The 24,719-nt window shown below is 41.0% G+C and overlaps 1 protein-coding gene across 1 annotated transcript in view; it reads right to left on the reverse strand.

The window, feature by feature from the left end:
* The window catches only part of FAM47E (family with sequence similarity 47 member E), a 32,419-nt gene extending 31,650 nt beyond the window's left edge, over window positions 1–769 (reverse strand). The window contains exon 1 of the mRNA XM_015138495.3: window positions 141–769. Within this exon, the coding sequence (XP_014993981.3) occupies window positions 141–214 (74 nt within the window). The 5' untranslated portion in view covers window positions 215–769. The remainder of the gene's footprint in view (window positions 1–140) is intronic.
* Between the last annotated feature and the right edge of the window lie 23,950 nt (window positions 770–24,719).

Here is a 24,719-nt window from a genome sequence, read left to right on the forward strand (position 1 = left end):
TATTGTACGTACAGGAAGCACTGAGGAGGGAAGGCAGGCAGGACCTCTCCCCCCGCCCCCGCCCCAGCAAGCGCGGGTCTCCAGGCGCCCCCGCGCGGCCTGCGGGGGATGCGCCCTCGGCCCAGGAACTGAGCGTTTACCTGGACCTGCAGTTCACGTCCTCGCGCACCGGGGCCAACGTCCCCGGCTGGAGCCGCCGCCTTCGGTCCCCCATGGTGGCCTTAGCTCCGGCCACCGTCCGGGCTTGGGCGGTGTGTGTGTCCTGCCGCCGCCCCGTAGCTAGGACACCTCACAGCCACCGGCTGCCCGTATTTGCCCCGGGCGCCTGGCAACTCTGACAGCCCGCTGAGTGGTCCAACCCCTTCTCCGACGCCTGGGGACGCTGACCTGGCCAGGGGAAGGGAGAGGGAACCAGTCCTTGGTGTAATCACATTTTACTCTGCTGGGAAGGCGTATTCATCGTCCCACCGAAACGCGCCATAGACTGGATCAGGCCTTTGCTCATCATCGTTTCAAAAAAAGTTAACTGAAGGAAAGAAAGGAAGAAGGCAGGAGGAGCGATAAAGAGATAGCAAGAGAAAGAGGATGGAAAGGGAGGGAAAGGAATAGATTTCTAAAGGTTAGGAAAGCCTTTTAGCAGGGAGATGTTTTCCTGGAGGTCTTGGAACTCTTGGTCTCACAGCCTTTGTAAACCGAGGGCTGCACACCTGTCTTTAGTCCCCAGCTGATTTCCAGATGCCCTTCCAGCTCGTGTTGATTCTTCTGTCTCGAATCACTTCTAGCAGACAAGTACCATCCAGCTGACCCTGGTAGGCACGTGGCCACATAGTACGGATTGCATGAGGGTGTGTTTTGGTTTTGCTAAATTCTCATGCTACTTCTGAGTGTTTCTGATTTAAACATAAGCATTGGTTCTGCTACTTAATAATTATGCACTCCTGGGGGCAGGCTACTTACATCTTTAAGCTTCATTAATTACGTAGCCTGAAAATGGGGAAAATAATAGTATCTACCTATAGGGTTATTGGGGATATTCGATGAATATAAAGAAATTAACACAGTGCCAGCATTTAAGAATCCCTCAAGAATTATTATTATGCAGAGTACTATTATCCCAGCTGTGAACTGGGGGTGGTAATATTTGTCCTGCCTACTTCACAGAGTTGTTGTGAGGTAGTTAATGGAGAAAGTTATGTAGGTAATCATTATAAGTAGCCCAATTGTTATTTTTATTATCTTTGATATTAGTCTGATTGCTAATGCAAATTTTTTATTACTTTGAGGAGGTAGGATTTCTGTAGAAATTCTGTGAGAACTAGACTAAAGGTATGGTTGTCTAGGCTGAATGGAGTCCTGCAGGAATGATTTGTAACAATTTGTCTGAACAATGTTTGATTAAACTAAAAAGTTTCTGCACAGCAAAAGAAATAATCAGCAGAGTAAACGGCCCACAGAATGGGAAAAACCTTTGCAGTCTATATGTCCAACAAAGGACTAATACTCAGAATCTACAAGGAACTCAAGCCAGCAAGAAAAAAAACAAGCAATCCCATCAACAAGTGGGCTAAGGACATGAATACACAATTCTCAAAAGAAGATATAAAAATGGCCAACAAACATATGAAAAAAGACTAGATATCACTAATTATAAGGGAAATGCAAATCAAAACAATGTAATATCACCTTACTCCAGCAAAACTGGCCATAATCAAAAAATAAAAAACAACAGATGTCAGTGTGGATGTGGTGAAAAGAGAACACTTTTACACTGCTGGTAGGAACGTAAACTAGTACAACCACTATGGAAAACAGTGTGGAGATTCCTTAAAGAACTAAAAGTGGATCTACCATTTGATTCAGCAGTCCCACTACTGGGTATCTACCTAGAGGAAGAGAAGTCATTATACAAAAAAGATACTTGCACACACATGTTTATAGCAGCACAATTTGCAGTTGCAAAAATATGGAACGAGCCCAAATGCCCATCAATAATGAGTGGATAAAGAAATTGTGGTATGTGTATATATATGATGGTATATATAACACTCAGCCATAAAAAGGAATGAAATAATGGCATTGGTAGCAACCTGGATGGAACTGGAGACCATTATTCTAACTGAAGTAACTAAGGAATGGAAAACGCATTGTACATTCTTACTCATAAGTAGGAGCTAAGCTATGAGGATGCAAAGGCATAAGAATGATAAAATGGACTTTGGGAACTTGGGGGGAAGGATAGGGACGGGGATGAGAGAAAAAAGACTATGCATTGGGTACAGTGTACACTGCTCAGGTGATGAGTGCACCAAAATCTCAGAAATTGCCACTGAAGAACTTATTCATGTAACCAAAAAAAAATAAACAAAGGATGCCCAGAAATATTCTGAAGGAGGCATTTTACCGGAATCTCCAAAGGTTGTGACAAAAAGAAGAAAAAACTGACTACAATTTATATATCAGCAAGCAAGAGGTAGAGTTTCCTAAGATGGCTTTCTATATATTTTCTACAGCTTCAGTAATCCTTTTAAAAATATTTAGCAAACTAATATGTTGGCAAATTCTCGCTCTTAAATAAACAAACAAACAAATAATTTGTCCAGATGCCTAGGGTTTCTACCAATTCAGGACTGCTTTCCAATTTCTCACCTTAAAGTTCTATTTTTTTGCTTTGTTTTGTTTTGTTTTCTTTTCTTTTTTGAGACGGAGTCTCACTCTGTTGCCCAGACTGGTGTGCAGTGGTGCGATCTCAGCTCACTGCAACCTTCGCCTCCTGGGTTCAAGCAATCCTCCTGCCTCAGCTTCCCAAGTAGCTAGGATTACAGACACGCACCACCATGCTGGGCTAATTTTTGTATTTTTAGTAGAGATGGAGTTTCACCACGTTTGCTAAGTTCTATTGTTTTTGTTATTCAAATACTTGTTTTTGTTATTCAAATGCTTGTTTTGTTATTCAAATACTATTATATATGAGTAATCCTTTTGGGAATGAAATGGCCACCTTACCTGGCAAAAAGTCTAGAAATAAACACCTGGAACATCACCAATCTCATTCTTAAATAACATATGCTCACTTGATTACTGTATTTAATACATTTCACCTTTGAGTTGAGAAACAGAGAGAGGCTGAGAGATTCTCTAAGTAACGACTACAATTATGGTATGGAATGTATGGAGTCAAAATTACCATATGGAGCGATTATCAACTTGTGATGATGCAGATGTCATGAAAATAGATGGTTTCTTATTTATTTATTCAGCAAACACTAGCAACGAAATACCAAGGTGACGATGATCAAGTCTGTTTTCTTCTCCAAATTGGAAAAATAGTCAAATAAATCCCAGAAGAAGTATGTTTTTAATGTTGAGCAAAAGAAGCCAGATGTCAAGAGTATACACTGTGTTCCTACTAACATGAAGTTTTAAAAGAGACAAAATTAATTTATAATGATAAATGTCGGAATTGTGGTTACTTGGCGGGTAACTGACAAAGAGAAGGCATGAGGGAGTCTGCTAGGAAGATGCAAATCTATATCTTGATCTGTTGGTGGATATGTTTCTTCTCCAGTGCCTAGTATGGTATATAACAAATCAATAGTTGTTGAATAAGTACATAATGTGTGTCAGGCACAGTACTAGGAACAAGATGGACAAGATGCCTACCCTTAGTCTTGGAGAAATCCTACCTACATGCGAAATAATGAAGTTGGGCCCTTACCTTATACCGTATACAAAAATCAACTCAAAACAGCTTAGAGACCTAAATTTAAGAGCTAAAACTACAAACTTCTCAGAAGAAAACATAGGGGCAAATCTGCACAATTCTGAATTTGGCAATGGTTTCTTAAAATGATAACAAAAGCCGAAGCAACAAAAGAAAAAATAGATACATTGGACTTCATTAAAATGAAAAACTTCTGTATATCGAAAAACATGATCAAGAGAGTGAAAAGATAACCCACAGGAGAAAATGTTTGCACATCATATACCTGAGAAGAGTTTAATATCCATAATATATTTAAAAACTCCCACCACTCAACGACAAAAAGACAACCCGATTGAAAAATAGACAAAATATTTGAATAGATATTTCCCTAAAGAAGATATACAAATGGCCAAAAATCACATTAAAAGATGTTCAACATCATTAGTCATTAAGGAAATGCAAATCAAAACCACAATGAGATACCACTTCACACCAATTAGGATGGTTATAATAATAAAAACAAATGAATAGAAAATAACAAGTGTTGGTGAGGATGTGGAGAAATTAGAACCCTCCTGCACTGCTGGTGGGAATATAAAATGATGCATTTGCTGTGGAAAACCGTTTGGCAGTCCTCAAAAAGCTAAGCATAGGTTTACCATATGACACATCAATTCCACTCTTAGGTATATACCGAAAAGAATTAACAACAGGAACTCAGATATTTGTACATCAATGTTTATGGCAGCATTATTCACAATAGCCAAAACGTGATAAGAACCCAAGTGTCCATCAACAGATGAATTAATAAACAAAATGTGGTATATACATACATGGAAAATTATTCATAAAAAGAATGAAATTTTGATAGGTTATAACATGGATGAACCCTGAAAACATGCTAAGTGAAAGAAGTCAAACGCAAAAGGACATATACTGTATAACTCCATTATATGAAATATCTAGAATAGGCAAACTTGTTGAGACAGAAAGTAAATTAGAGATTATTAGGGACTGGGAGAAGGAAGAAATGAGGAGTTAGTGCTTAATGGATACAGAGGTTTTTTGGGGGGATGATGAAAAAAATTTTTTTTTTTTTTTTTTTTTTGAGACGGAGTCTCGCTCTGTCGCCCAGGCTGGAGTGCAGTGGCGCGATCTCGGCTCACTGCAAGCTCCGCCTCCCGGGTTCACGCCATTCTCCTGCCTCAGCCTCCCGAGTAGCTGGGACTACAGGCGCCCACAACCGCGCCCGGCTAATTTTTTGTATTTTTAGTAGAGACAGGGTTTCACCGTGGTCTCGATCTCCTGACCTTGTGATCCGCCCGCCTCGGCCTCCCAAAGTGCTGGGATTACAGGCGTGAGCCACCGCGCCCGGCGAAAAAATTTTGAAATAGTGATAATGATGGCATAATACAGTAAATATAATTAAGGTCACCAATTATAAACTTTAAAAAAATGGTTAAAGTTACAAATTTCATGTTACATATATTTTGACACAATTTTTTAAAGTTGTAAAAAATATGAAAAAGAGAAGGAAATTTGAAAATTAATGAGCTAAGAATCCAACTTAACAAATTGGAAAAATAGTCAAATAAATCCCAGAAGAAGTATGTTTTTAATGTTGAGCAAAAGAAGCCAGACGTCAAGAGTATACACTGTGTTCCTACTAACATGAAGTTTTAAAAGAGACAAAATTAATTTATAATGATAAATGTCGGAATTGTGGTTACTTGGCGGGTAACTGACAAAGAGAAGGCATGAGGGAGTCTGCTAGGAAGATGCAAGTCTATATCTTGATCTGTTGGTGGATATGTTAGTATATATGTAAAATTTTAATGAGCTGTACACATCAGATGTGTGCATTTTACTATGTAAGTTATTCATTAAGAGAAAAGTTGGCCGGGCGCGGTAGCTCACGCCTGTAATCCCAGCACTTTGAGAGGCCAAGGTGGGTGGATCACGAGGTCAGGAGATAGAGACCATCCTGGCTAACACAGTGAAACCCTGTCTCTACTATAAATACAAAAAAATTAGCTGGGCGTGGTGGTGGGCGCCTGTAGTCCCAGCTATTTGGGAGGCTGAGGCAGGAGAATGGCGTGAACCCAGGAGGCGAAGCTTGCAGTGAGCCGAGATCACGCTACTGCACTCCAGCCTGGGCAACAGAGCGAGACTCCTTCTCAAAAATAAAAAAAAAGAGAGAGAGAGAAAAGCAAAAAAAAATGCAGCATTTTCCATCAGGAAAATAATCCTAGAGAATTCACTCCCCCATTATCACATAAAGAAACAAGCTTCCTGGGAGCCCTAAGGCACCCTAAAGTCTGCAGACTTTCCCCCAAACATTCTTTATTTTGTGGTACTCATCCAGGGGAAGAATATTTCAAATATTTAACAACCAGTAAAGCATATACACTAACCAATCAGGAAGATGGCCAGCTAGATTGCAACAGCAGAGTCCTAGAGTCCCCTAATCATAATGGCATCTTCCTTTAGTTGCTGATCTTGCAGAGAGTGGCTGGAGCCGTCAAAGCACAACAGTCACTCAGAATTGCTCACAGCAGTGGCTATTTACCAACTAACACAGTGTTTTGACAACCATTCTAGTCCTAAACCTTGTTTACCTGCTTACTGTCAACCTTCTCCCTCACCCACAGAATCTCCCTAGAGATTTTCCTCCACAATGTTGTAAGTGGCTTCTTGAAAACTGCCCTCAGTGTCGACTACACCTGCAAACCAAATAACAATGGGGGTAAAGGCAGGACACCAATAGTCAACAAGAGCATTTCTCACTTGGTCAGTAGCACTGAGCATGATGCCAGATAAGGGATTACAGATAAATTTGACAAGGTTCCTGCCCTCAGGAGGTTCTGGTTAAGTGGATGGATGGGTCCTTTAGTTCGGTCTGGCTGCTAGATTTGAGGAAATGCCTGAGGCATCTGCAATAGGCTAGACACACTTAAAGGAAGACAGTGGAGATCTGTACCTCCACTCTGTTGAACAGAGGGCCATGAAGAGTAGATGGGATGTAGGGATACATTGCTGGTGGGAGTGTAGCTAGGAGAGTTATTAGGAGAACAATCTGGCAGGACTTAGTCAAACCAAGTATACAGTATCTGCTGGCTGATTTGTTCTTCACTGCCCCTGCTCTGCCCTGGCATCAGCAAGCTGCATCGGGGGCTGGATTCGACTAGTGGAAAGCACTGATAGGAGATGGGGATGGAGGAAAAGAACAGGCTGTTTTTCTCTCTCTTATCTCTCTCCTATTTATAGAAGCATCTATATTTCTTCCTTCTCTTGCAGCTCCCACCAGGTGCTATGATTCCGGCTTTTGTCAGATGACCCAAACTCTTGGTTCCAAGCAATTCCTGCAGTTTAGATGTGGTAGGGGCTTCCTATTATTGCCAATCTCTAGATTACCTATGTCCCCTGTTTGGCCGTCAGCTCTTTCGTCACCTCTGTAACTATTCCCTGCATTAAAATCTTAGTTTTACACACGTAGACACACTGTTTTCCTGGTTTTACTCTAACTGATACGAATGTTACTTATGACTCAGTATTTCCACTGCTAAGTATAGGAATCCAGAGGAATTCTCACACACGAGGTAAGATGTATGAGGATATTGCCACAGTATCGTTACTAGTGTTGGTGAGTTGGGGGCAATGTGCATGTCCATTTCTGTGAAATGAGTGGATAAAATGGATGAATAATTAGGCATCATTAGAAGCAATAGTCTAGACAGATACTCAGCAACATGGTTAGACTTTTTAAAATATATTGCTGAATGAAGAAAAGCAGAATGAAAATTTTACTACAACGTAGTTTATATAAAAATGTATGTATAAAAAACAAAAATGTACCTATTATAAGAATTCTAACAGAGAGAAGACATATGTCAACACTTAAGAATGACTGCCTGTAGGCCAGGCGTGGTGGCTCATGCCTGTAATCCCAACACTTTGGGAGGCCGAGGCGGGTGGATCACGAGGCCAGGAGTTCAAAACCAGCCTGGTCAAGATGGTGAAACCCCTTCTCTACTAAATACAAAAATTAGCCAGGCGCAGTGGCAGGTGCCTGTAATCCCAGCTACTCAGGAGGCTGAGGCAGGAGAATCACTTGAACTCGGGGGGGTGGAGGTTGCAGTGAGCTGAGATTGTGCCATAGCACTGCAGCCTGGGCAACAGAGTGAGACTCCATCTCAAAAAAAAAAAAAAAAAAAAAAAAGAATGCCTGCAAACAAACATATGAAAAAATGCTCATCATCACTGGTCATTAGAGAAATGCAAATCAAAACCACAATGAGGTATCATCTCATGCCAGTTAGAATGGCGATCATTAAAAAGTCAGGAAACAACAGATGCTGGAGAGGATGTAGAGAAATAGGCACGCTTTCACACTGTTGGCAGGAGTGTAAATTAATTCAGCCATTGTGGAAGACAGTGTGGTGATTCCTCAAGGATCTAGAACGAGAAATACCATTTGACCAAATGATCCCATTACTGGGTATATACCCAAAGGATTATAATCATTCTACCACAAAGACACATGCACACGTATGTTTATTGCAGCACTATTCACAACAGCAAAGACTTGGAACCACCCAAATGTCCATCAGTGATATACTGGATAAAGAAAATGTGGCACATATACACCATGGAATACTATGCAGCCATAAAAAAGGATGAGTTCATGTCCTCTGCAGGGACATGGATGAAGTTGGAAACTATCATTCTCAGCAAACTATCACAAGAACAGAAAACCAAACACCACATGTTCTCACTCATAAGTGGGAGTTGAACAATGAGAACACATGGACACAGGGAGGAGAAGAACACATACTGTGGCCTGTCAGGGGTCATGGGGCTAGGACAGGGATAACATTAGGAGAAATACCTAATGTAGGTGACGGGTTGATGGGTACAGCAAACCACCATGGCACGTGTATACCGATGTAACAAACCTGCATGTTCTGCATATGTACCCCAGAACTTAAACAAACGTAAAACTTAAAAAGACATAAAACTTTAAAAAAACATAAAACTTAAAAAAACATAAAAAGAATGACTGCCTATGGAGAGGGTAGAGGAACAGAAGTGGAGAATAGGGTTGCAAAGGAGTGAATGAATAAGACAATTGGTAGTGGAGTGCCATGAATTTAAGATTAACCAATGCTCTGCACCTGAAGTAGAAAAAAAAGTTGCCAGAAAAATAGTTACTTGGTGGCAATGAGATACAATTCAAAGAATGCTTTGTGGGTTATGAAATACTAAAATAATACCTGCCCCAAATCCAAGTTAGTTTGCAGAAATAGGAACAAAATCATGGGACAGATGGTGAAACAAGACCCAGAGCTTATATCAGGTACTAGATAAAGCAGGAGGTGTTGTCAAAATTCCATGGCAATTTTATGTGAATCTTGCTGATTTCTTGCCAGCTGCATCAGACATGAGCAGAGATTATGATTTGGAGTCTTATGGCTTAATATATGTTTTAGTCAGTCCAGTCCACTATAACAAAATACCATAGACTGAGTGGTATATAAGCAACAGAAACAGTTCTGAAGACTGGAAGTCTGAGATCAGGATGCCAGCATGGTCAGGTTCTGGTGAGGACCCTCTTCCCAGATGCAGACTGACTACTTCTCGCTGTTTTGTTACATGGCAGAAAATAGGGCAAGATAACTGTCTGGGGTACATTAATAATGCTGGGCAACTCACCCACAGTCTACATCGCAGCAGTTCTCCTTCAGTAAAAGAGACCTAACAACAGTCTATGTTATAAGATTGTTATGGGATGCAATATAAGAATAATGTAAAGCTATACTTTCCAATAGAAATGTAATGCAACCCACAACTGTGAGCCACATAAGTATCCATTTTCTAGTAGTCATTTTTAAAAGTAAAGAGAAACAGATAAATTAATTATAATAATATATCTTGTTTAGCTCCACACAACAAAAATATGATTTTAACATGTAATCAACATAAAATATTACTGAGATATTTTACATTATTTTTCATACTAAATCTTTAGAGTTTGGTGTGTATTTTACTTTCAGCACATCTTAATTCTGACAAGCCACATTTCAAGTATTCATTTGCCACACGAGGCTGGTAGCAACCATATTAGACAATAGAAATAATAAGTATTTAGCCAAGTGCCCAGCACAAAGAGGCACTCAAGGAATATTGGCTCAAACACATTCCTTGGGTGTATTAGGTCGTTTTTACATTGCTCAAAAGAAATACTGAGGCTGGGTAATTTATAAAGTGGTTTGTTTGGCTCACAGTTCTGCAGATCATAGAGGAAGCATGGTAATGGCAACTGCTTCTGGTAAGGTCCTCAGGAAGCTTACAGTCATGGCAGAAGATGAAAGGGGCACAGGCATCTCACATGGTGAGAGTTGGAGTAAAAGAAAGAGGGAGGAGGTGCCACACATTTTTAAACAACCAGAACTTGTGAGAACTCACTCACTATTGCAAGGACAGCACCAAGCTATTTATGAGAGATCCACCCCCCTCACAAAATACCTCCCACAAGGTCCCACCTCCAACACTGGGGATTACATTTTAACATGAGATTTGGAGAGGACAACTATACAAACCATATCACTAAATTTATCCATAAGTTTTCTGTATTCCTTACTCTATTATAAGCATAGAAAAGATTTGTTGGCAACACAAGTTTGAAATCACATATAAGTCACATACTTCCTCCATTTCAGCTATTCTTGTCCTGTTTGCTCCAAGAAATAAGATGTTCCCCCTTTTTCCTTCTCATATGAGAAGATACTTGTTAGCCCTCAACCTGCTCAGATGAGGGACTTTCCTGCCGAGAACCAATGTGAAGAGTGTAGCTTCTATAAAGGATTTCACTGGATTTTTGTACTAATGAACAAAATTTTATTTGGATGAGTAGATTTTTTTTTTTTTTTTTTTTTTTTTTTGAGACGGAGTCTCGCTCTGCCGTTCAGGCTGGAGTGCAGTGGCCGGACCTCAGCTCACTGCAAGCTCCGCCTCCTGGGTTGACGCCATTCTCCTGCCTCAGCCTCCCGAGTAGCTGGGACTACAGGCGCCCGCCACCACGCCCGGCTAGTTTTTTGTATTTTTTAGTAGAGATGGGGTTTCACCGTGTTAGTCAGGATGGTCTCGATCTCCTGACCTCGTGATCCGCCCGTCTCGGCCTCCCAAAGTGCTGGGATTACAGGCTTGAGCCACCGCGCCCGGCCAATGAGTAGATATTTAATGTGCTTTTATTACCACTGGAGTTAAAAGTATATTATAAATTCTTATGTCTTTAAAACTAGAGAGAGGATTCTGGGAAGACGGCAGAGTAGAAAGCACCAGGAATCTGACTTCCCACCTAAACAATTGTTCTAGCAGAATCTGTCTGACATAACTATTTTAAAACTTTGGGGTCTATTGAAAGCTTGCAACTTCTAGGGGAAGAGTTGGACAGTAAGCTGCAGTTAATTTCAGTGAATTTCAGCACAGTAATAGCCAAGAGTAGCCAAATCCTACTCCTCAGCCCTGTATCAGGCAGCCGTGTATGTGTTCCTGGAGCAGTATGCACACAACTTGCTGGAACCAAGGTTGGAAAAAAAAAAACCAAACTGTCCTCCAAATAGTAGGGCTCTGATTGCTGATTGTTGCTTTATGAAGGTGCAGAAAAAGAAATGACAGCCATTGTTTTGTTGTTGCACTTTCCCCCACATTGTGGCAAACCGCACCTCCTCTGGCTGAAGCAACTTCCAGGGGATTAAAACGATTAGAGCCTTTTTCTGCCCTTCACTTTTCTCTTTTTCTCCATTTTTGGAAGCCAGACATTGAAGGCTATGACATTCAAAAACAACTGTATATACAGAAGATATTAGAAAGTCACTGTGCATGCCCAGGGACAGGCTTAGAAAAGACCCAAGAAGACTGTAAGCTTATACTTCAGGCTATTTCCTCAGCACAGAGACAGCCTACAACAATAAAAAGCAAAAAGCTAGTAAACCCTGCGGGAGGAAAATAATCTGATTTTCAGAATTACCAGATTATTAGATTCAAAAGTCAAGTTTTCAACAACAACAACAAAAAAACAAGAGATACAAAGAAACAGGCAAATATGGCCCATTCAAAGGAAAAAATAAACCAACAGAAATTGTCCCTGAAAAGGACCTGATGGAGGATCTATTAGACAAAGACTTTAAAACAGCTGTCTTAAAGTTACCCAAAGAACTAAAAGAAGATGTGGAAAATATCAAGAAAATGATGTATGAACAAAATGGAAATATCAATAAAGAGACAGAAAACCTAAAAAGAAACCAAAAAGAAATTGGTTTCCAGAAATTTTCTGGAACTGAAAAGTACAATAGCTAAAATTTAAAAAAACACTTGCTAGAGAGATTCAATGGCAGATTTGAGCAAGCACAAGAATCAACAAACCTGAAGAAAGGACAAGGAAAATTATTGAATCTGAGGAATATAAAGAAAAAAAACTGAAGAAAACAGAGCCTAAAGGACCTGTAGGACATCGTCAAACAGCCCCACACATGCTTTGTGGGGAGTCCTTGAGGAGAAGTGAGAGGGAGAAAGGGGCAAAGAGATTATTCAAAGAAATTATGACCAAAACCTTTCCAAATTTAATGAAAGACATGAATATAAATATCCAAGAAGCTCAATGACCTCCAAGTAGGATAAATTTAAAGACACACCAAAAGTATTACCATCAAACTATTAAAAGCCAAAGACAGAAAATTTTGAAAGCCACAAGAGAGAAGTGATCATCACATATAAGGAATCCTCAATAAGATTATCTGCAGATTTCTCATCAGAAACTTCAGAGGCCAGAAGGCAGTGGGCTGATATAAAGTGCTAAAAGAAAGAAACTATCATCTAAGACTCCTATATCCAGCAAATCTGCACTTCAAAAGCTGGAGGATTCACACTTCTTTGTTTCAAAACTTACCACAAAGTTACAGCGATCAAAACAGTGTGGTACTGGTGCAAAGACAGACATATAGACCAATGGAATAGAACACAGAGTCCAGAAATAAACCCTCATAGTATCTTTAACAAGGGTGCTAAGATTATCCAATGGGGAAAAGATGATCTTTTTGACAAATGGTGCTGGGAAAACTGCCACATAAAAAAGAATAAAGCTGGACCCTTACCTGATACCAATTACAAAAATTAATGCAGACTAGATCCATAACCTAAATGTAAGAACTAAAACTATAAAACTCACAGAAGAAAGCATAGGGCAGAAGCTTCACAACATTAGAATGGGCAATAATTTCTTGGATATAACACCACAAGCACAGGTGACAACAACAAAAAAAACCCACAAATTGGATTGTATTACAATTTCAAAATTTTGTGCATCAAAAGATAGTTTTAACAGAGTAAAAAAGGCAACCCACAGAATGGGAGAAAATATTTGAAAATCATGTATCTAATAAGGGATTAATATCCAGAATATAGAGAAAACTCCTAAAACTCAACAATAACAAAAAACACGATTCAAAAAAGAGCAAAGGACTTGAATAGACATTTCTCCAAGAAGATATACAAACAGCCAGTAAGCACATGAAATGATGCTCAACATCATGAATAATTAGGGAAATACAGATGAAAACAACGAGATACCACCTCACCCTTATTAAGATGGCTACTATTTAAAAATAATAATAATAATAAGTGTTGACAAGGATGTGGAGAAATTGGAACCCTTGTGCACTGTTGGTGGGAACGTAAAAGGGCACCACCGGTGTAAAATGGTGGTTTCTTAAAAACTGAAAGTAGAATTACCATATGATCCAGTATTTCCAAAAGAAGTGATAGCAGTATCAAAGTGGTATCTGTACACCTGTGTTTATAGCAGCATTATTCACAGTAGTAAAATGTGGAAGCAGTCCAAGTGACTATTGGTGGATGACTGAATAAGCAAAATGTGGTATACACATACAGTGGCATATTATTCAGCCTTAAATAGGAAGGAAATTTTGATATATAGTATAACATGGATGAATCTTGAGGACATTATGTTAAGTGAAATAAGACAGTGACAAAAAGGCAAATACTGCATTATTCCACTTATATGTGATACTTAGAGTAGTCAAATGGTGGTTGCCAGGGGCTGGGCGGAGGGGAGAATGGCGGTTATTGCTTAATGAATACAGTTTTGCAAGATGGAAAGACTTCTGGAGATGGATAGTGGTGATGGTAGCACAACAATATGATTGTGCTTAATGCCACTGAACTGTACACTTAAAAATGATTAAGATAATAAATTTTATGTTATGTATGTTTTACCACAATTAAAAATTGGAAAAAATAATAAACAAAGTTTTTTTTAATGTTGTCTCTGTACCTAACATGACTAAGCACCCTCCTATTCTCCTTCCCATCACATCTCTCCTAGATTATCTTGGGCATCTGAACCTAAGCAGGTGCAACATATTTGATTGCCCCCTTTAAGTCTGCTCCTTGGACTCAGAGTTGCCTTTACCTGCCTACTTCTTGGTTATCACTGGGCTGAGCTAGGAGTTCTGCCAACTGCTAGTTGCTGTGCTAAAGATAAATGTAGTATGAGGAAACAAACTCACCAGTGCCCTGGCAGGATCCTTCAGCCAGCCCACAGAGCAGTTGTTGCCTATTTGTCTTGGAAACTGCACACTCATATTTTTAGAAAGGGACAAACAGGTTCCCTGAGCCAGATCAAAAATCAGCTGGGAAGTGGAGGTAGAGAAAACCCTGTTCCTAGTACCTGAAGACTGTGAACCAGACTTGGAAACGCTAGGCTAACTCAAAGTAACCTGGGAACATTCAGCCTGACGTGGGTCAACCCTGATGCAAAGGAATATTTAGAGTCTTGGCAGGAAGAGACCTAATAATTCCATAGCCTTCCTTATGGGTCATGGCTCCCCATTAGATACAGAATAAATTCAGACTCTTTAAGCCGGTATTCAAAGCCTCCCAGGTCTGGCCTGCTCACCTATCTTCCCTTATTTCCCAATCTTTCTCCTCTCTATATCATTATAGGGCTACACTGCAAACTCAACTATGGGTCTGATACAGTTTGGATAAATGTCCCCATCCAAATCTCATGTTGAATTGTAATCCCCAGTGTTGGAGATGGGGCCTGATGGGAGGTGATTGGATCATGGGGGTAGATTTCTCAGGAATGGTTTAGCACCAGCCCCTTGGTGCAGTTCTTGTTATAGTGAGTGAGTTCTTGTGAGATCTGGTTGTTTAATAGTGTGTAGCACCTCTCCTTCCTCTCTCTTGCTCCTGCTCTGGCCATATGATGTGCCTGCTCCTACTTCACCTTCTGCCATGATTGTGAGTTTCCTGAGGCCTCCCCAGAAGCTGAGCAGATGCCAGCATCATGTTTCCTGTGCAGCCTGTGGAACCACGAGCCATTAAACCTCTCTTCTTTAGAAATTACTCAGTCTCAGTTATTTCTTTATAGCATTGTGAGAATGAATGGACTAACACAGGGTCCAAACTCCTGGGTTTTTCCTCAGAATAACTGTACTTTGTCTCTGAGATATTAATGATAAACGCAGGAGGATTGGGACAGACAGACATCCAAAGGACTAAAATTAACTCTGAGTCCTATATACCTTCACTGTTTTTCATACTATCTCAAGCCAACTTTTACCTTGTAAACCAAAAATAAAACTCTAAGGCCCTGCAACCATCTGAATGGACTTTCTCAGCCAGGGAGGGCACTTTTAAAAGTAAACCTGAGAGACTGGTTCAGGCCACGATGGGAAGTGGGGTTGGACATGCCAGATTATACCATTCCAGCATTAACATCAACACAGACTTTAAATCTGATAAGAAACATTTTACAGCCGGGCGCAGTGGCTCACACCTGTAATCCCAGCACTTTGGGAGGCCGAGGTGGGCGGATCACGAGGTCAGGAGATCGAGACCATCCTGGCTAACACAGTGAAACCCCGTCTCTACTAAAAACACAAAAAATTAGCCGCGTGTGGTGGCAGGCATCTATAGTCCCAGCTACTGGGGAGGCTGAGGCAGGAGAATGGTGAACCTGGGAGGCGGAGCTTGCAGTGAGCCGAGATCATGCCACTGCACTCCAGCCTGGGTGACAGAGTGAAACTCCGTCTCAAAAGAAAAAAAAAAGAAACATATTTTACAACCTATTCTCTCTGAAGCCTACTACCTGAAGGCTTCCTCTGCAAATAAGAACTTTAGTCTCCACAATCCTTTGTCTCAATCCAGACATTTCCTTTCTACTGATCCCAGGTCTTTAGATAAACAACCAGTTGTCAACCAGAAATTTTTTAAACCCACCTTTAAGAAGCCCCGACCCCCACCCCACCCCCCAACACCCTACCCCACCACTTTCCGTTGTTTCACCTTTCTGGACCAAACCAATGCATTTCTTAAATGTATTTGATTGAAGTCTCATGTCTCTCTAAAATGTAAATGTCTCCCAAAAATGTTCTAAGCTGCACCCCAACCACCTTGGGCGCATGTTCTCAGGATCTCTTGAGGGCTGGGTTATAGGCCAGAGCCACTCATATTTGACTCAGAATATATCTCTTCAAATATTTTACAGAGTTTGATTCTTTTCATCAACAACCTAGATGTGGGTTCTACCAGGCTGCTGCAGTTTTTATCCTGTGTTTTTCACAAATTACCTTTGATCATCTTGTTGGAACCGAACTGTCGATTCTCTCCTGGGCAGGGGTCGCGGCGAAGGATCACCGACACGAGATTCACAGCAGAGAGTTGTTTATTACTAGCGCGCTAGGGTCCCAAGCTCTAAGTTGGCCCTGGGACCCCGAGTGCTTGTTACAGGTTGTTTATATAGGCAAACACAAGTTTAAACACAGCTTAGGGCGCGAAATTCAAACAAAGCTTTAGGCGCGTGGTAATTGGGTCTGTCTATGGCCTGAGCAAGGTATCTTGTTCTGATTGGTTGGGGCGGGACCTTAGGAGGTTCTTTCCTGGAATTGCTGATTCCGGGAACATCGGGGACATTGAGGCAGGGTGGGACCCCATGAGTCTATCAGGGTGGGACCCCATGAGGCTATTTCCCGGAATTGTCTTTCTGTTTGGGTTCTGGGAACATCGGGGGGCTATCCGTGGCCATCTGGGGTTTAAGTTTCATGATGGCCAAGCTTTTTAAATTTTATGAGGCTTAGGAATTATGAGGCCTAGTTTCAATCTCATTATTTGAAATAAATACAATATGAAAAAGTTTCAGACTTGGTCAAAGTCCAAAGACATCTGGATTGCTACAAAAGCAAAGGAACTTAGATAATTGAGTGTATACTGGAATGAATCATTTAACATCTGTTTGTTTTCATTATTTTCCTTTAACATTCTTGTGAGAACTATAAAGTGACTTAAACTTGAATAACCAGTTTGACAGGTTTCTGTTGGGTGGGGACAACCAAAAAAAAAAAACAAAAAATGTTCTTTAATCTCTCCAAGCCACTTCTAATATGTAAAAAATTCAAACCAGTTGTTATACTTTGCTCTGGTGCCAGAGGTTATAAAAGACAGGTAAGAGTATGACATTGGCACCAGTCTGCCAGGAACGAATCCTAGCTCTACTGTTTACTAGCTGTGCAACCTGGGGAAAGTTATCTAACTTCTCTGTGCCTTGGGGTCCCATCTGCTAAAATGAGGATACTAATAGCACTTACCTCATCAGATTGTGTGAGGATTAAATTGATTATCACATACAGAGTGCTTAGAACATGCCTAGCATGTAGTTAAGTTCCCAGTAAATATTAGTGTTATAATGCAGAGGATTTCTGAAATGGAGAATCGATCTAGAACTAGTCAATGAATTTCAGTGATTTGTGGGTCTCCTTTGTGAAACAGCAGCATATGGTCTTAAGGTGGTAATATGAACATGAAAAACACCTTCTTTTCTCTTAACAGGTTGATCTCTCTTGAGCCCTTAACTGGGAATCTACCTGTGCTTAGTTCCTACCTTCATGATCTTGGAGAAGCTAATTATTATCTGAGATTTTTCCAGGTTTTTTCAAATGTAAAATGGGGATAATAATTCCTAGCTCCCACAGTTGTAAAGGAGGTAAAATATGGAGAGTGCCTACTGCTGTCCCTGGCATAGGAGGCTTCTCCTCCAAACTCCTTCTAATCCCCACCTTAGTTTTAGTGAGGACAGGTAGCTTAGAATTATATTTTTAAATATATTTTCCAAAATGAAACTTATCTTAATTTATTTTTATTTTTATTTATTTTTTTGAGACAGAGTCTCCCTCTGTCGCCCAGGCTGGAGTGCAGTGGTGCGATCTCAGCTCACTGCAAGCTCCGCCTCCTGGGTTCAGGCCATTCTCCCGCCTCAGTCTCCGGAGTGGCTGGGACTACAGGCGCTCGCCACCAGGCCCAGCTAATTTTTTTGTATTTTTTAGTAGAGACGGCATTTCATCGTGTTAGCCAGGATGGTCTCGATCTCCTGACCTCGTGATCCGCCCACCTCGGCCTCCCAGAGTGCTGGGATTACAGGCGTGAGCCATCGCGCCCGACCAATTTATTTTTATTTTTATTTTTCAGGAGGGGCTGCTGGTCCCCACCCTGTCCCTACTATCTTACTTTAATTTCACTATTTAAATAAGGCAAAGAAAAATTTTGTTTGAGAGACAGGGTCTAGCTCTATTTCCCAGGCTAGAATGCAGTGGTACAATCCTAGCTGGCTGCATCACTGCAGCCTCAAACTCCTGGGCTCAACTTACCTTCCCACCTCAGTGTCTTCAGTACCTAGAGCTACAGGCACACACAGCCATGCCCGGCTAGCATTTTTTTTCCCTTCCGTAGAGATAAAGGTGTTACTATATTGCCCAGTCAGGTCTTGAATTCCTGGTTTAAGTGATCCTCTCACCTTGGCCTGCTAAAGTGCTGGTGAGACAGCCAGGTGGGAAGCGGGTCCCCGGAAAATCTCCAACCGACATGCGCTCTGGGGTGGAGCCTCGCGAAGTTCACGCTGTTTGCAGCCAGGAGGCTTCAAACTTCCTTCACTTCCTGTGTGGAACCTGGGATTAGAATGGTCAAGCAGGAAGCGTTCTAGCAGGCACTCTGGCCTAGAAAGAGTCCCTGTTAACTCCTTTTCACTCAATAAAACTCTGTCTTACTCACCATTCAAATTGTCTGCAAGCCTGAATTTTTGTGGCTGTGGGACAAAGAAGGTCATCTTTAGCTTCACTGAGGAAAAGTCCTGAAACATTTTTGACCCTCAACATGGGGCTCAAGAAGCGGTGAGTGAAATGAGGACTCAAAACCTGTCACTGTGGCTCCTAAATCTTTTCATCCTCAGACTTCTGAGAGTGGGAGAAATCACGCCCGCACCCCCCATCGCTCCCCAGCCTTTTCATGGCCTTTTCTTTCCTTTTTCGGGATGAACCAGAGCAGCGACTCGCCTCCACTCTCCCCTCCCTCCCGGGCTGGGACACAGGGCCCAAGGTGCGGCGGGCAGCTGGCTGGTGTTTTTTGCGACACGCCCATGGAGTCTCCTCCTCCCTGGGCCAGAAAGGCCAGCTCTGACCGGCAGCGATTAAACTTGTCTCCCTGGTGAAGGAACCACTTGCATAAGAAAAAGAGGTTCTTCCCGAGACATTTTTTAAACTTTTTATCTTTCCTGTTCTCCACCCCATCAGTAGTAACTTTTAAAGTTTTTTTCCTTTTAGAAGACGCTTTAGTAAACCAGCCGCCCCCTCAACCGTCACTGTTTGTATTATCTGCAAAGTTTTAGTTCTGAAATGAAGCTTTCCTCCTGTTTTACATCTTAGGGGCATTGCCTGTAACTCCTTGATAGGGCTTTGTTGAGCAATCCTGCCTTAGGGAATGAGCCCGCTCTGGTTTGATAGCTGGATGTTTTCCTAGCCCTGCCTCTTAAAGAACCCCACCCGGGACTGGGTTTTCTGTGCAGTTATGTGTGTGCGTGTGTGTGTGTGTGTGTGTGTGTGTGTGATGTCTGTAAAAAGAACTCTAATTAATTTGGCCTGAAGAAAGACAAGTGCTCACATCTAATTTTTTTAAGGGAAGATAAAAGCTGTGATGCCTTTCAGTACACGTGACTTTAATCTTTGAGAAATAAAAGCAACCTTAAAGATTATTGGTAAAAAGCAGATGTCGTTAAAATGTAAATAAGTGGGCTGCATAATGCAGGTCAGATGCAAGGTTTGCTAAATGTTTTATGGTTACAAACTGCTTTTTGGGTTGTGAAAAATATGACTTACTGGCTTCACAGCTGGTAAGGCCTTGGGGTCATATGGAACTAACCACACCCTTAATTAAGAAGGCAAAATTTGGCTGCAGTTAGCACACAATTAGAACAACTTAACAGGTTTTAAATTAACATTAAAAATTCTAGGAGTTACCATTACAACATGTAATTGAGACTACTGGAAATAGATTTACATGCAAGGTGTGTAAGAACAATGTGGTTTTTAAGTAAAAGGTTATAAGGAGGCATGGAAATGTAAATTTTTGCCTAGGGTTAAAGGATTGTTTTGAGTTAGATAGGAAAAGCTGAAGGTTCAAGCAAGTGGTGCAACAATTATGGAAATTAATCTTGCAGAAGAAGTTCTTTCTGTGACCACATTAACTAAATTCAAAAGGGTTACAAAAGGTTTTTGCTTCTTTAAAATTTCTGAGTCATCATTTTGGCAAAATTGTTTATAGTAATCTGGAACGCTGTTTCATAATATCAAGTGCTTTAAACATATTTAACAGCCTTCCAAAAATCAAACTTAAGTTTCAAAATTGTCTTTCCTGACACCTGGCTTTTAGATAGTCCAGAGGGCCCCTGAGACATCCAGAAAAGAGAGGTAAACGGGATGATTTGACATGTTTAGGTAAGTGAAATTGTCAAAATGATGTTCAATCTTCTTTAGGTTATATTTTTGTGAATGATATTAATACATGTTCCAAAACTATGTGGGATTTTCCAAAATTCTAATGTCTAAGTTATGCTACCAATATAATTAAGGTTGTTAGGTTAACTTATTGTAAACCACAGAGAAAACCAAACTCCTTTGTCAGTTGTGTTTCTAAATGTAACTACCCTGGACATTTTGCTATTCACAGACAATTGTTGTCTTGTTTTAATCCTTTTCAAGAGATGATTTATAAGCCATAGAACTTTAACAGGTGCTCTCAAATACAGGCTTGTGATAACTTTGGAGATTGTGACATTGGAATAAAGGAAAATGTACAGAACTCATGAAGAGCTGAAATGTTCATGAATATCAACCAAAGCAAGAATTAACTGAATGAACGGAACTCAGAAAACTAAAGCAAATCTTTTTTACTTTTGCTTGGAATATTGCTCATCCTTGTTTTGTTTCTCAGAGTCAAGGAAACTTATTTTGAACTATTTATGGCCTTTAATAATTAAGCAAAGTACACTTCTGTAACCAAAATTTGGAGCATGTTTGTTTCTCTCTGTCTGTTTCCTCTAAAATTTGAAAACTATCTGTGAGTATTCGTGACTTACGGCAATATAGTTGTTTACATCAGTGCAATAAGAATCCATTTCTCTCTTGCAACAGGCCACAATTGGAAAAACTGGTTACTTTACCAAGTCTTTGACTGGAAGGGTATGCTTTACTTTAAGGAGTCAAACTTGATTTGCAGCGCCAATAAAAGCCCAGTGGGGAAACTGGCCTCATACCCTTGTTTACACAGTGCCTGCACAGGGTTCCTATGGTCAGTAAAGAATGCCACTTTTAACAGGTCCAGGAACTCCAAGTTTATCTTGGAACCATAAGAGGAGAGGATCACCAAACTCACAGGTATTTGAAGATAAACCCATGGCTGGGCTCAGCTTTAAAAGGTCTTATCTGATTCCTTGTGGAACAAACTTCCATCAAAGCCAATCCAAAAGGCCTATGCAGAAATAATAATTCTTGCTGTATTTTATGCAAATAATCAGGCCAAGTATACAACTGTAAAGTCTATTTTGCAAACAACTCAGTCCTATCATGATTTGTTTGTTTGTTTTTAACAAAAATGAGGACTGGCGAATGAGAAATCATGTTTCAAAACCTATCATATATTTGTCATTACATTATGAACTCACTAATTGTTTTTAAGTTTTTACCTACATTTTAAGACTAATCCTGCTCATTCCTGTCTACCAACCAGCAGTCTCCAACTGCAGCTCAGAAAGAATAAGAGGGATGGGTAATGTGAAAATCTGGATCAATATTCTAGTTCTGAGGAATTATCCTGCAAACCCTGCCAGGTGATGGGAATAAATAGGATGCCCATCACTTGGACGTTTCCTTTTGGGAAAATAAGACCAAGGGAGCTAACCAAAGCCAAGCATCATCCACCCAAATCTAAGTAAGTGTAACTTTAGTTATCAGTTATCTGGGTGTGTCACAAGACATCCTTTCTTCTCCCTTATTGGAGGAGGACTCAGTTCTACAGTTTCACCTTAGCATTCAGCTTATGATAAGGAGTCCATGCAACTCCCCTGAGACACATTTTTGTCCCAAACTCAATTCCAAGCTTTGGGTCAAAGCCCTGGGAAAGAAAACTGGATCTAAGGGATCCAGAGGCAGTTAAAAGGCATGGCACAGGTGAGCATGGCTGATTTCTGCCAATTAAGCCAAGCCCAAGCTTCCTGTTTCATGGATAAAGGCTACGTTAGTATCGATGGCATAAATGAGGTCTAGGGAATTCAAGGCTACTGACAGTAAGGGAGATAGGGTATATGTGGGTAAGAGTGGATGATTTTCATCCCCTAGACCCCCTGCTTCATGAGTGTAAGTTGTTTTAACACCCATGGTGCTGACTGCCAAGGTTGTCAGGACTCGGGGACAGAAGGACAGAAGAAGGAAAGAGGACGACGCTCTTTCCTCTCTCCCTCACATACCCCAGGTATCTACTAGGAAGAGAAGGGAAGCTTCCAACTGAACTTCGTAATAATTTTACTGGGCATAAACTGTCTTGAGCAGAATCCAGGCATTGAACAGGAACTGCTGCAGAAAGGAGCACAGGAGCCATGGCCCATCGAATGGACAGACAGGGAGGGGCAGGTGAGGCCTGAAAGTCATGCTTGCGTTCTCAGCAGGGAAGCGTATAGCCTGGGGCAAGGTCTGAGTTCTCCCACAGGCTTCCTGGAGATTAATTTGCCACTGTTAGGAGGGCACAGAGGGAGCAAGACCAGCCTCACCAACTGTGTGCGAGTTGGGTTAGGCCTATTGTTACTGGCTTTCCCTCACTTTCTTAGTGACAGAGGTGGCCATAATCCCCTCTGGAACATAACCCCATTGGCCCAAAAACCACCCTGCATCCCCTACAGTGGCCACAGCAAGCCTTGCCCAAGGAGAGTCTGAGCTTAGACTTGTCTAACCCTGCACCCACCTCCTGGTTTTTCTCTACCCATCCCAACAGCCAATCACAAAAGACACAAACTTTTGGGAGCTTCATGGCCCTGACCATTACCTGAGAACCCCAAATACATATCCTGGCCAACTTAGGGCAAGCTAATATCCCCATTCTACTATACTAGCTGGTGCTCTCTTGAAAGCACCACCTCCTGGCTGGAGGCCATCCAACTCGGGACATTATAGCAATTAATGACAGAATAACCCTGCTCCAAGGGAGGAGAAAACAACACCTAATTCCACTGCCTGCAACATCCTGGCTAACCAGAGGGCCTGGGTCTGTCCACATAAAAACTTCACTGCTAGCATAACCAGCATTCAAGAAAGCCAGCACACTAAACATATCTACAACCAAGGACTCTCACAGAGTCTACTTCACTCCCCTGACACCTCCATCAGAGCAGGTGCTGGTATGCACAGCTGGGAAACCTGAAGACAGATCACATCATAGGAATCAGGTATTTCTCAGCACCAGCCTGGAGCCTGGAGCCCCACTGGGTGGCTGGACCCAGAAGAGCAATAATAATCATTCAGTTCAGCTCCCAGAAAGCCACATCCCTAGGGGAAGGGAGAGCATACCACATCAAGGGATCATCTTGTAAGACAGAAGAATCTGAACAGCGGCCTTGCATTCCAGCTTTTTCCACTGAAACAGTCTACCCAAATGAGAAGGAATCAGAAAAGTAATTCTGGTAATATGACAAAACAAGGTCCTATAACACCCCACAAAAGACCACACTAGCTCCCTAGCAATGGATCCAAACCAAGTAAATCATCTCTGAACTGCCAGATGAAGAAGTCAGAAGGTTGATTATTAAGGCTACTCAAGGAGATACCAGAGAAAAGTGAAAACCAACATAAAGAAATTTAAAAAACAATACAGGATATGGATGAACAATTTTGCAGAGAAACAGACGTCATAAAGAAAAAACAATCACAACTTCTGGAAATCAAAGACACACTTAGAAAAATATAAAGTGCACTGGAAAGTGTCAAGAATAGACTAGAACAAGTAGAAGAATTTCAGAGCTTAAAAGCAAAGCTTTTGAATTAACCCAATCTGACAGAGACAAAGAAAAAATAATTTAAAAATGAATAAAGCTTCTATGAAATTAGGGATTATGTTAAACAGCCAGAATAATTGGTGTTCCTGTGGAACAAGAGAAATCTAAAAGTTTGGAAAATTTATTTGAGGGATTCCTTGGCCTTGCTGGAGATCCTGATATCCAAATACAAGAAGCTCAAGGAACACCCAGGAAATTCATCACAAAAAGATCATTACCTGGGCACATAGTCATCAAGTTATCTAACATCAAGATGAAGGAAAGGATCTTAAGAGCTATGAGGCAAAAGCATCATGTAACCTATAAAGGAAAATCTATCAGATTAATAGCAGATTTCTCAATAGAATCTCTACAAGCCAGAAGGGATTGGGGTAGTGTCTTTAGCCTCCTTAAGCAAAATAATTGGCAGCCAAGAATAGTTTATCCAGTAAAACTAAACTTCATAAATAAATAAGAGACAAAGTATTTTTCAGACAAATAAATGCTGAGACTAATTTGCCACAAGCCAGCACTACAAGAAATGCTAAACGGAATTCTAATTTTTTTTCTTTTTTTAGATGGAGGCTTACT

The sequence above is a fragment of the Macaca mulatta genome, chromosome 5 (genome assembly GCF_049350105.2).
Source record: "Macaca mulatta isolate MMU2019108-1 chromosome 5, T2T-MMU8v2.0, whole genome shotgun sequence".
Taxonomy (NCBI): domain Eukaryota; kingdom Metazoa; phylum Chordata; class Mammalia; order Primates; family Cercopithecidae; genus Macaca; species Macaca mulatta.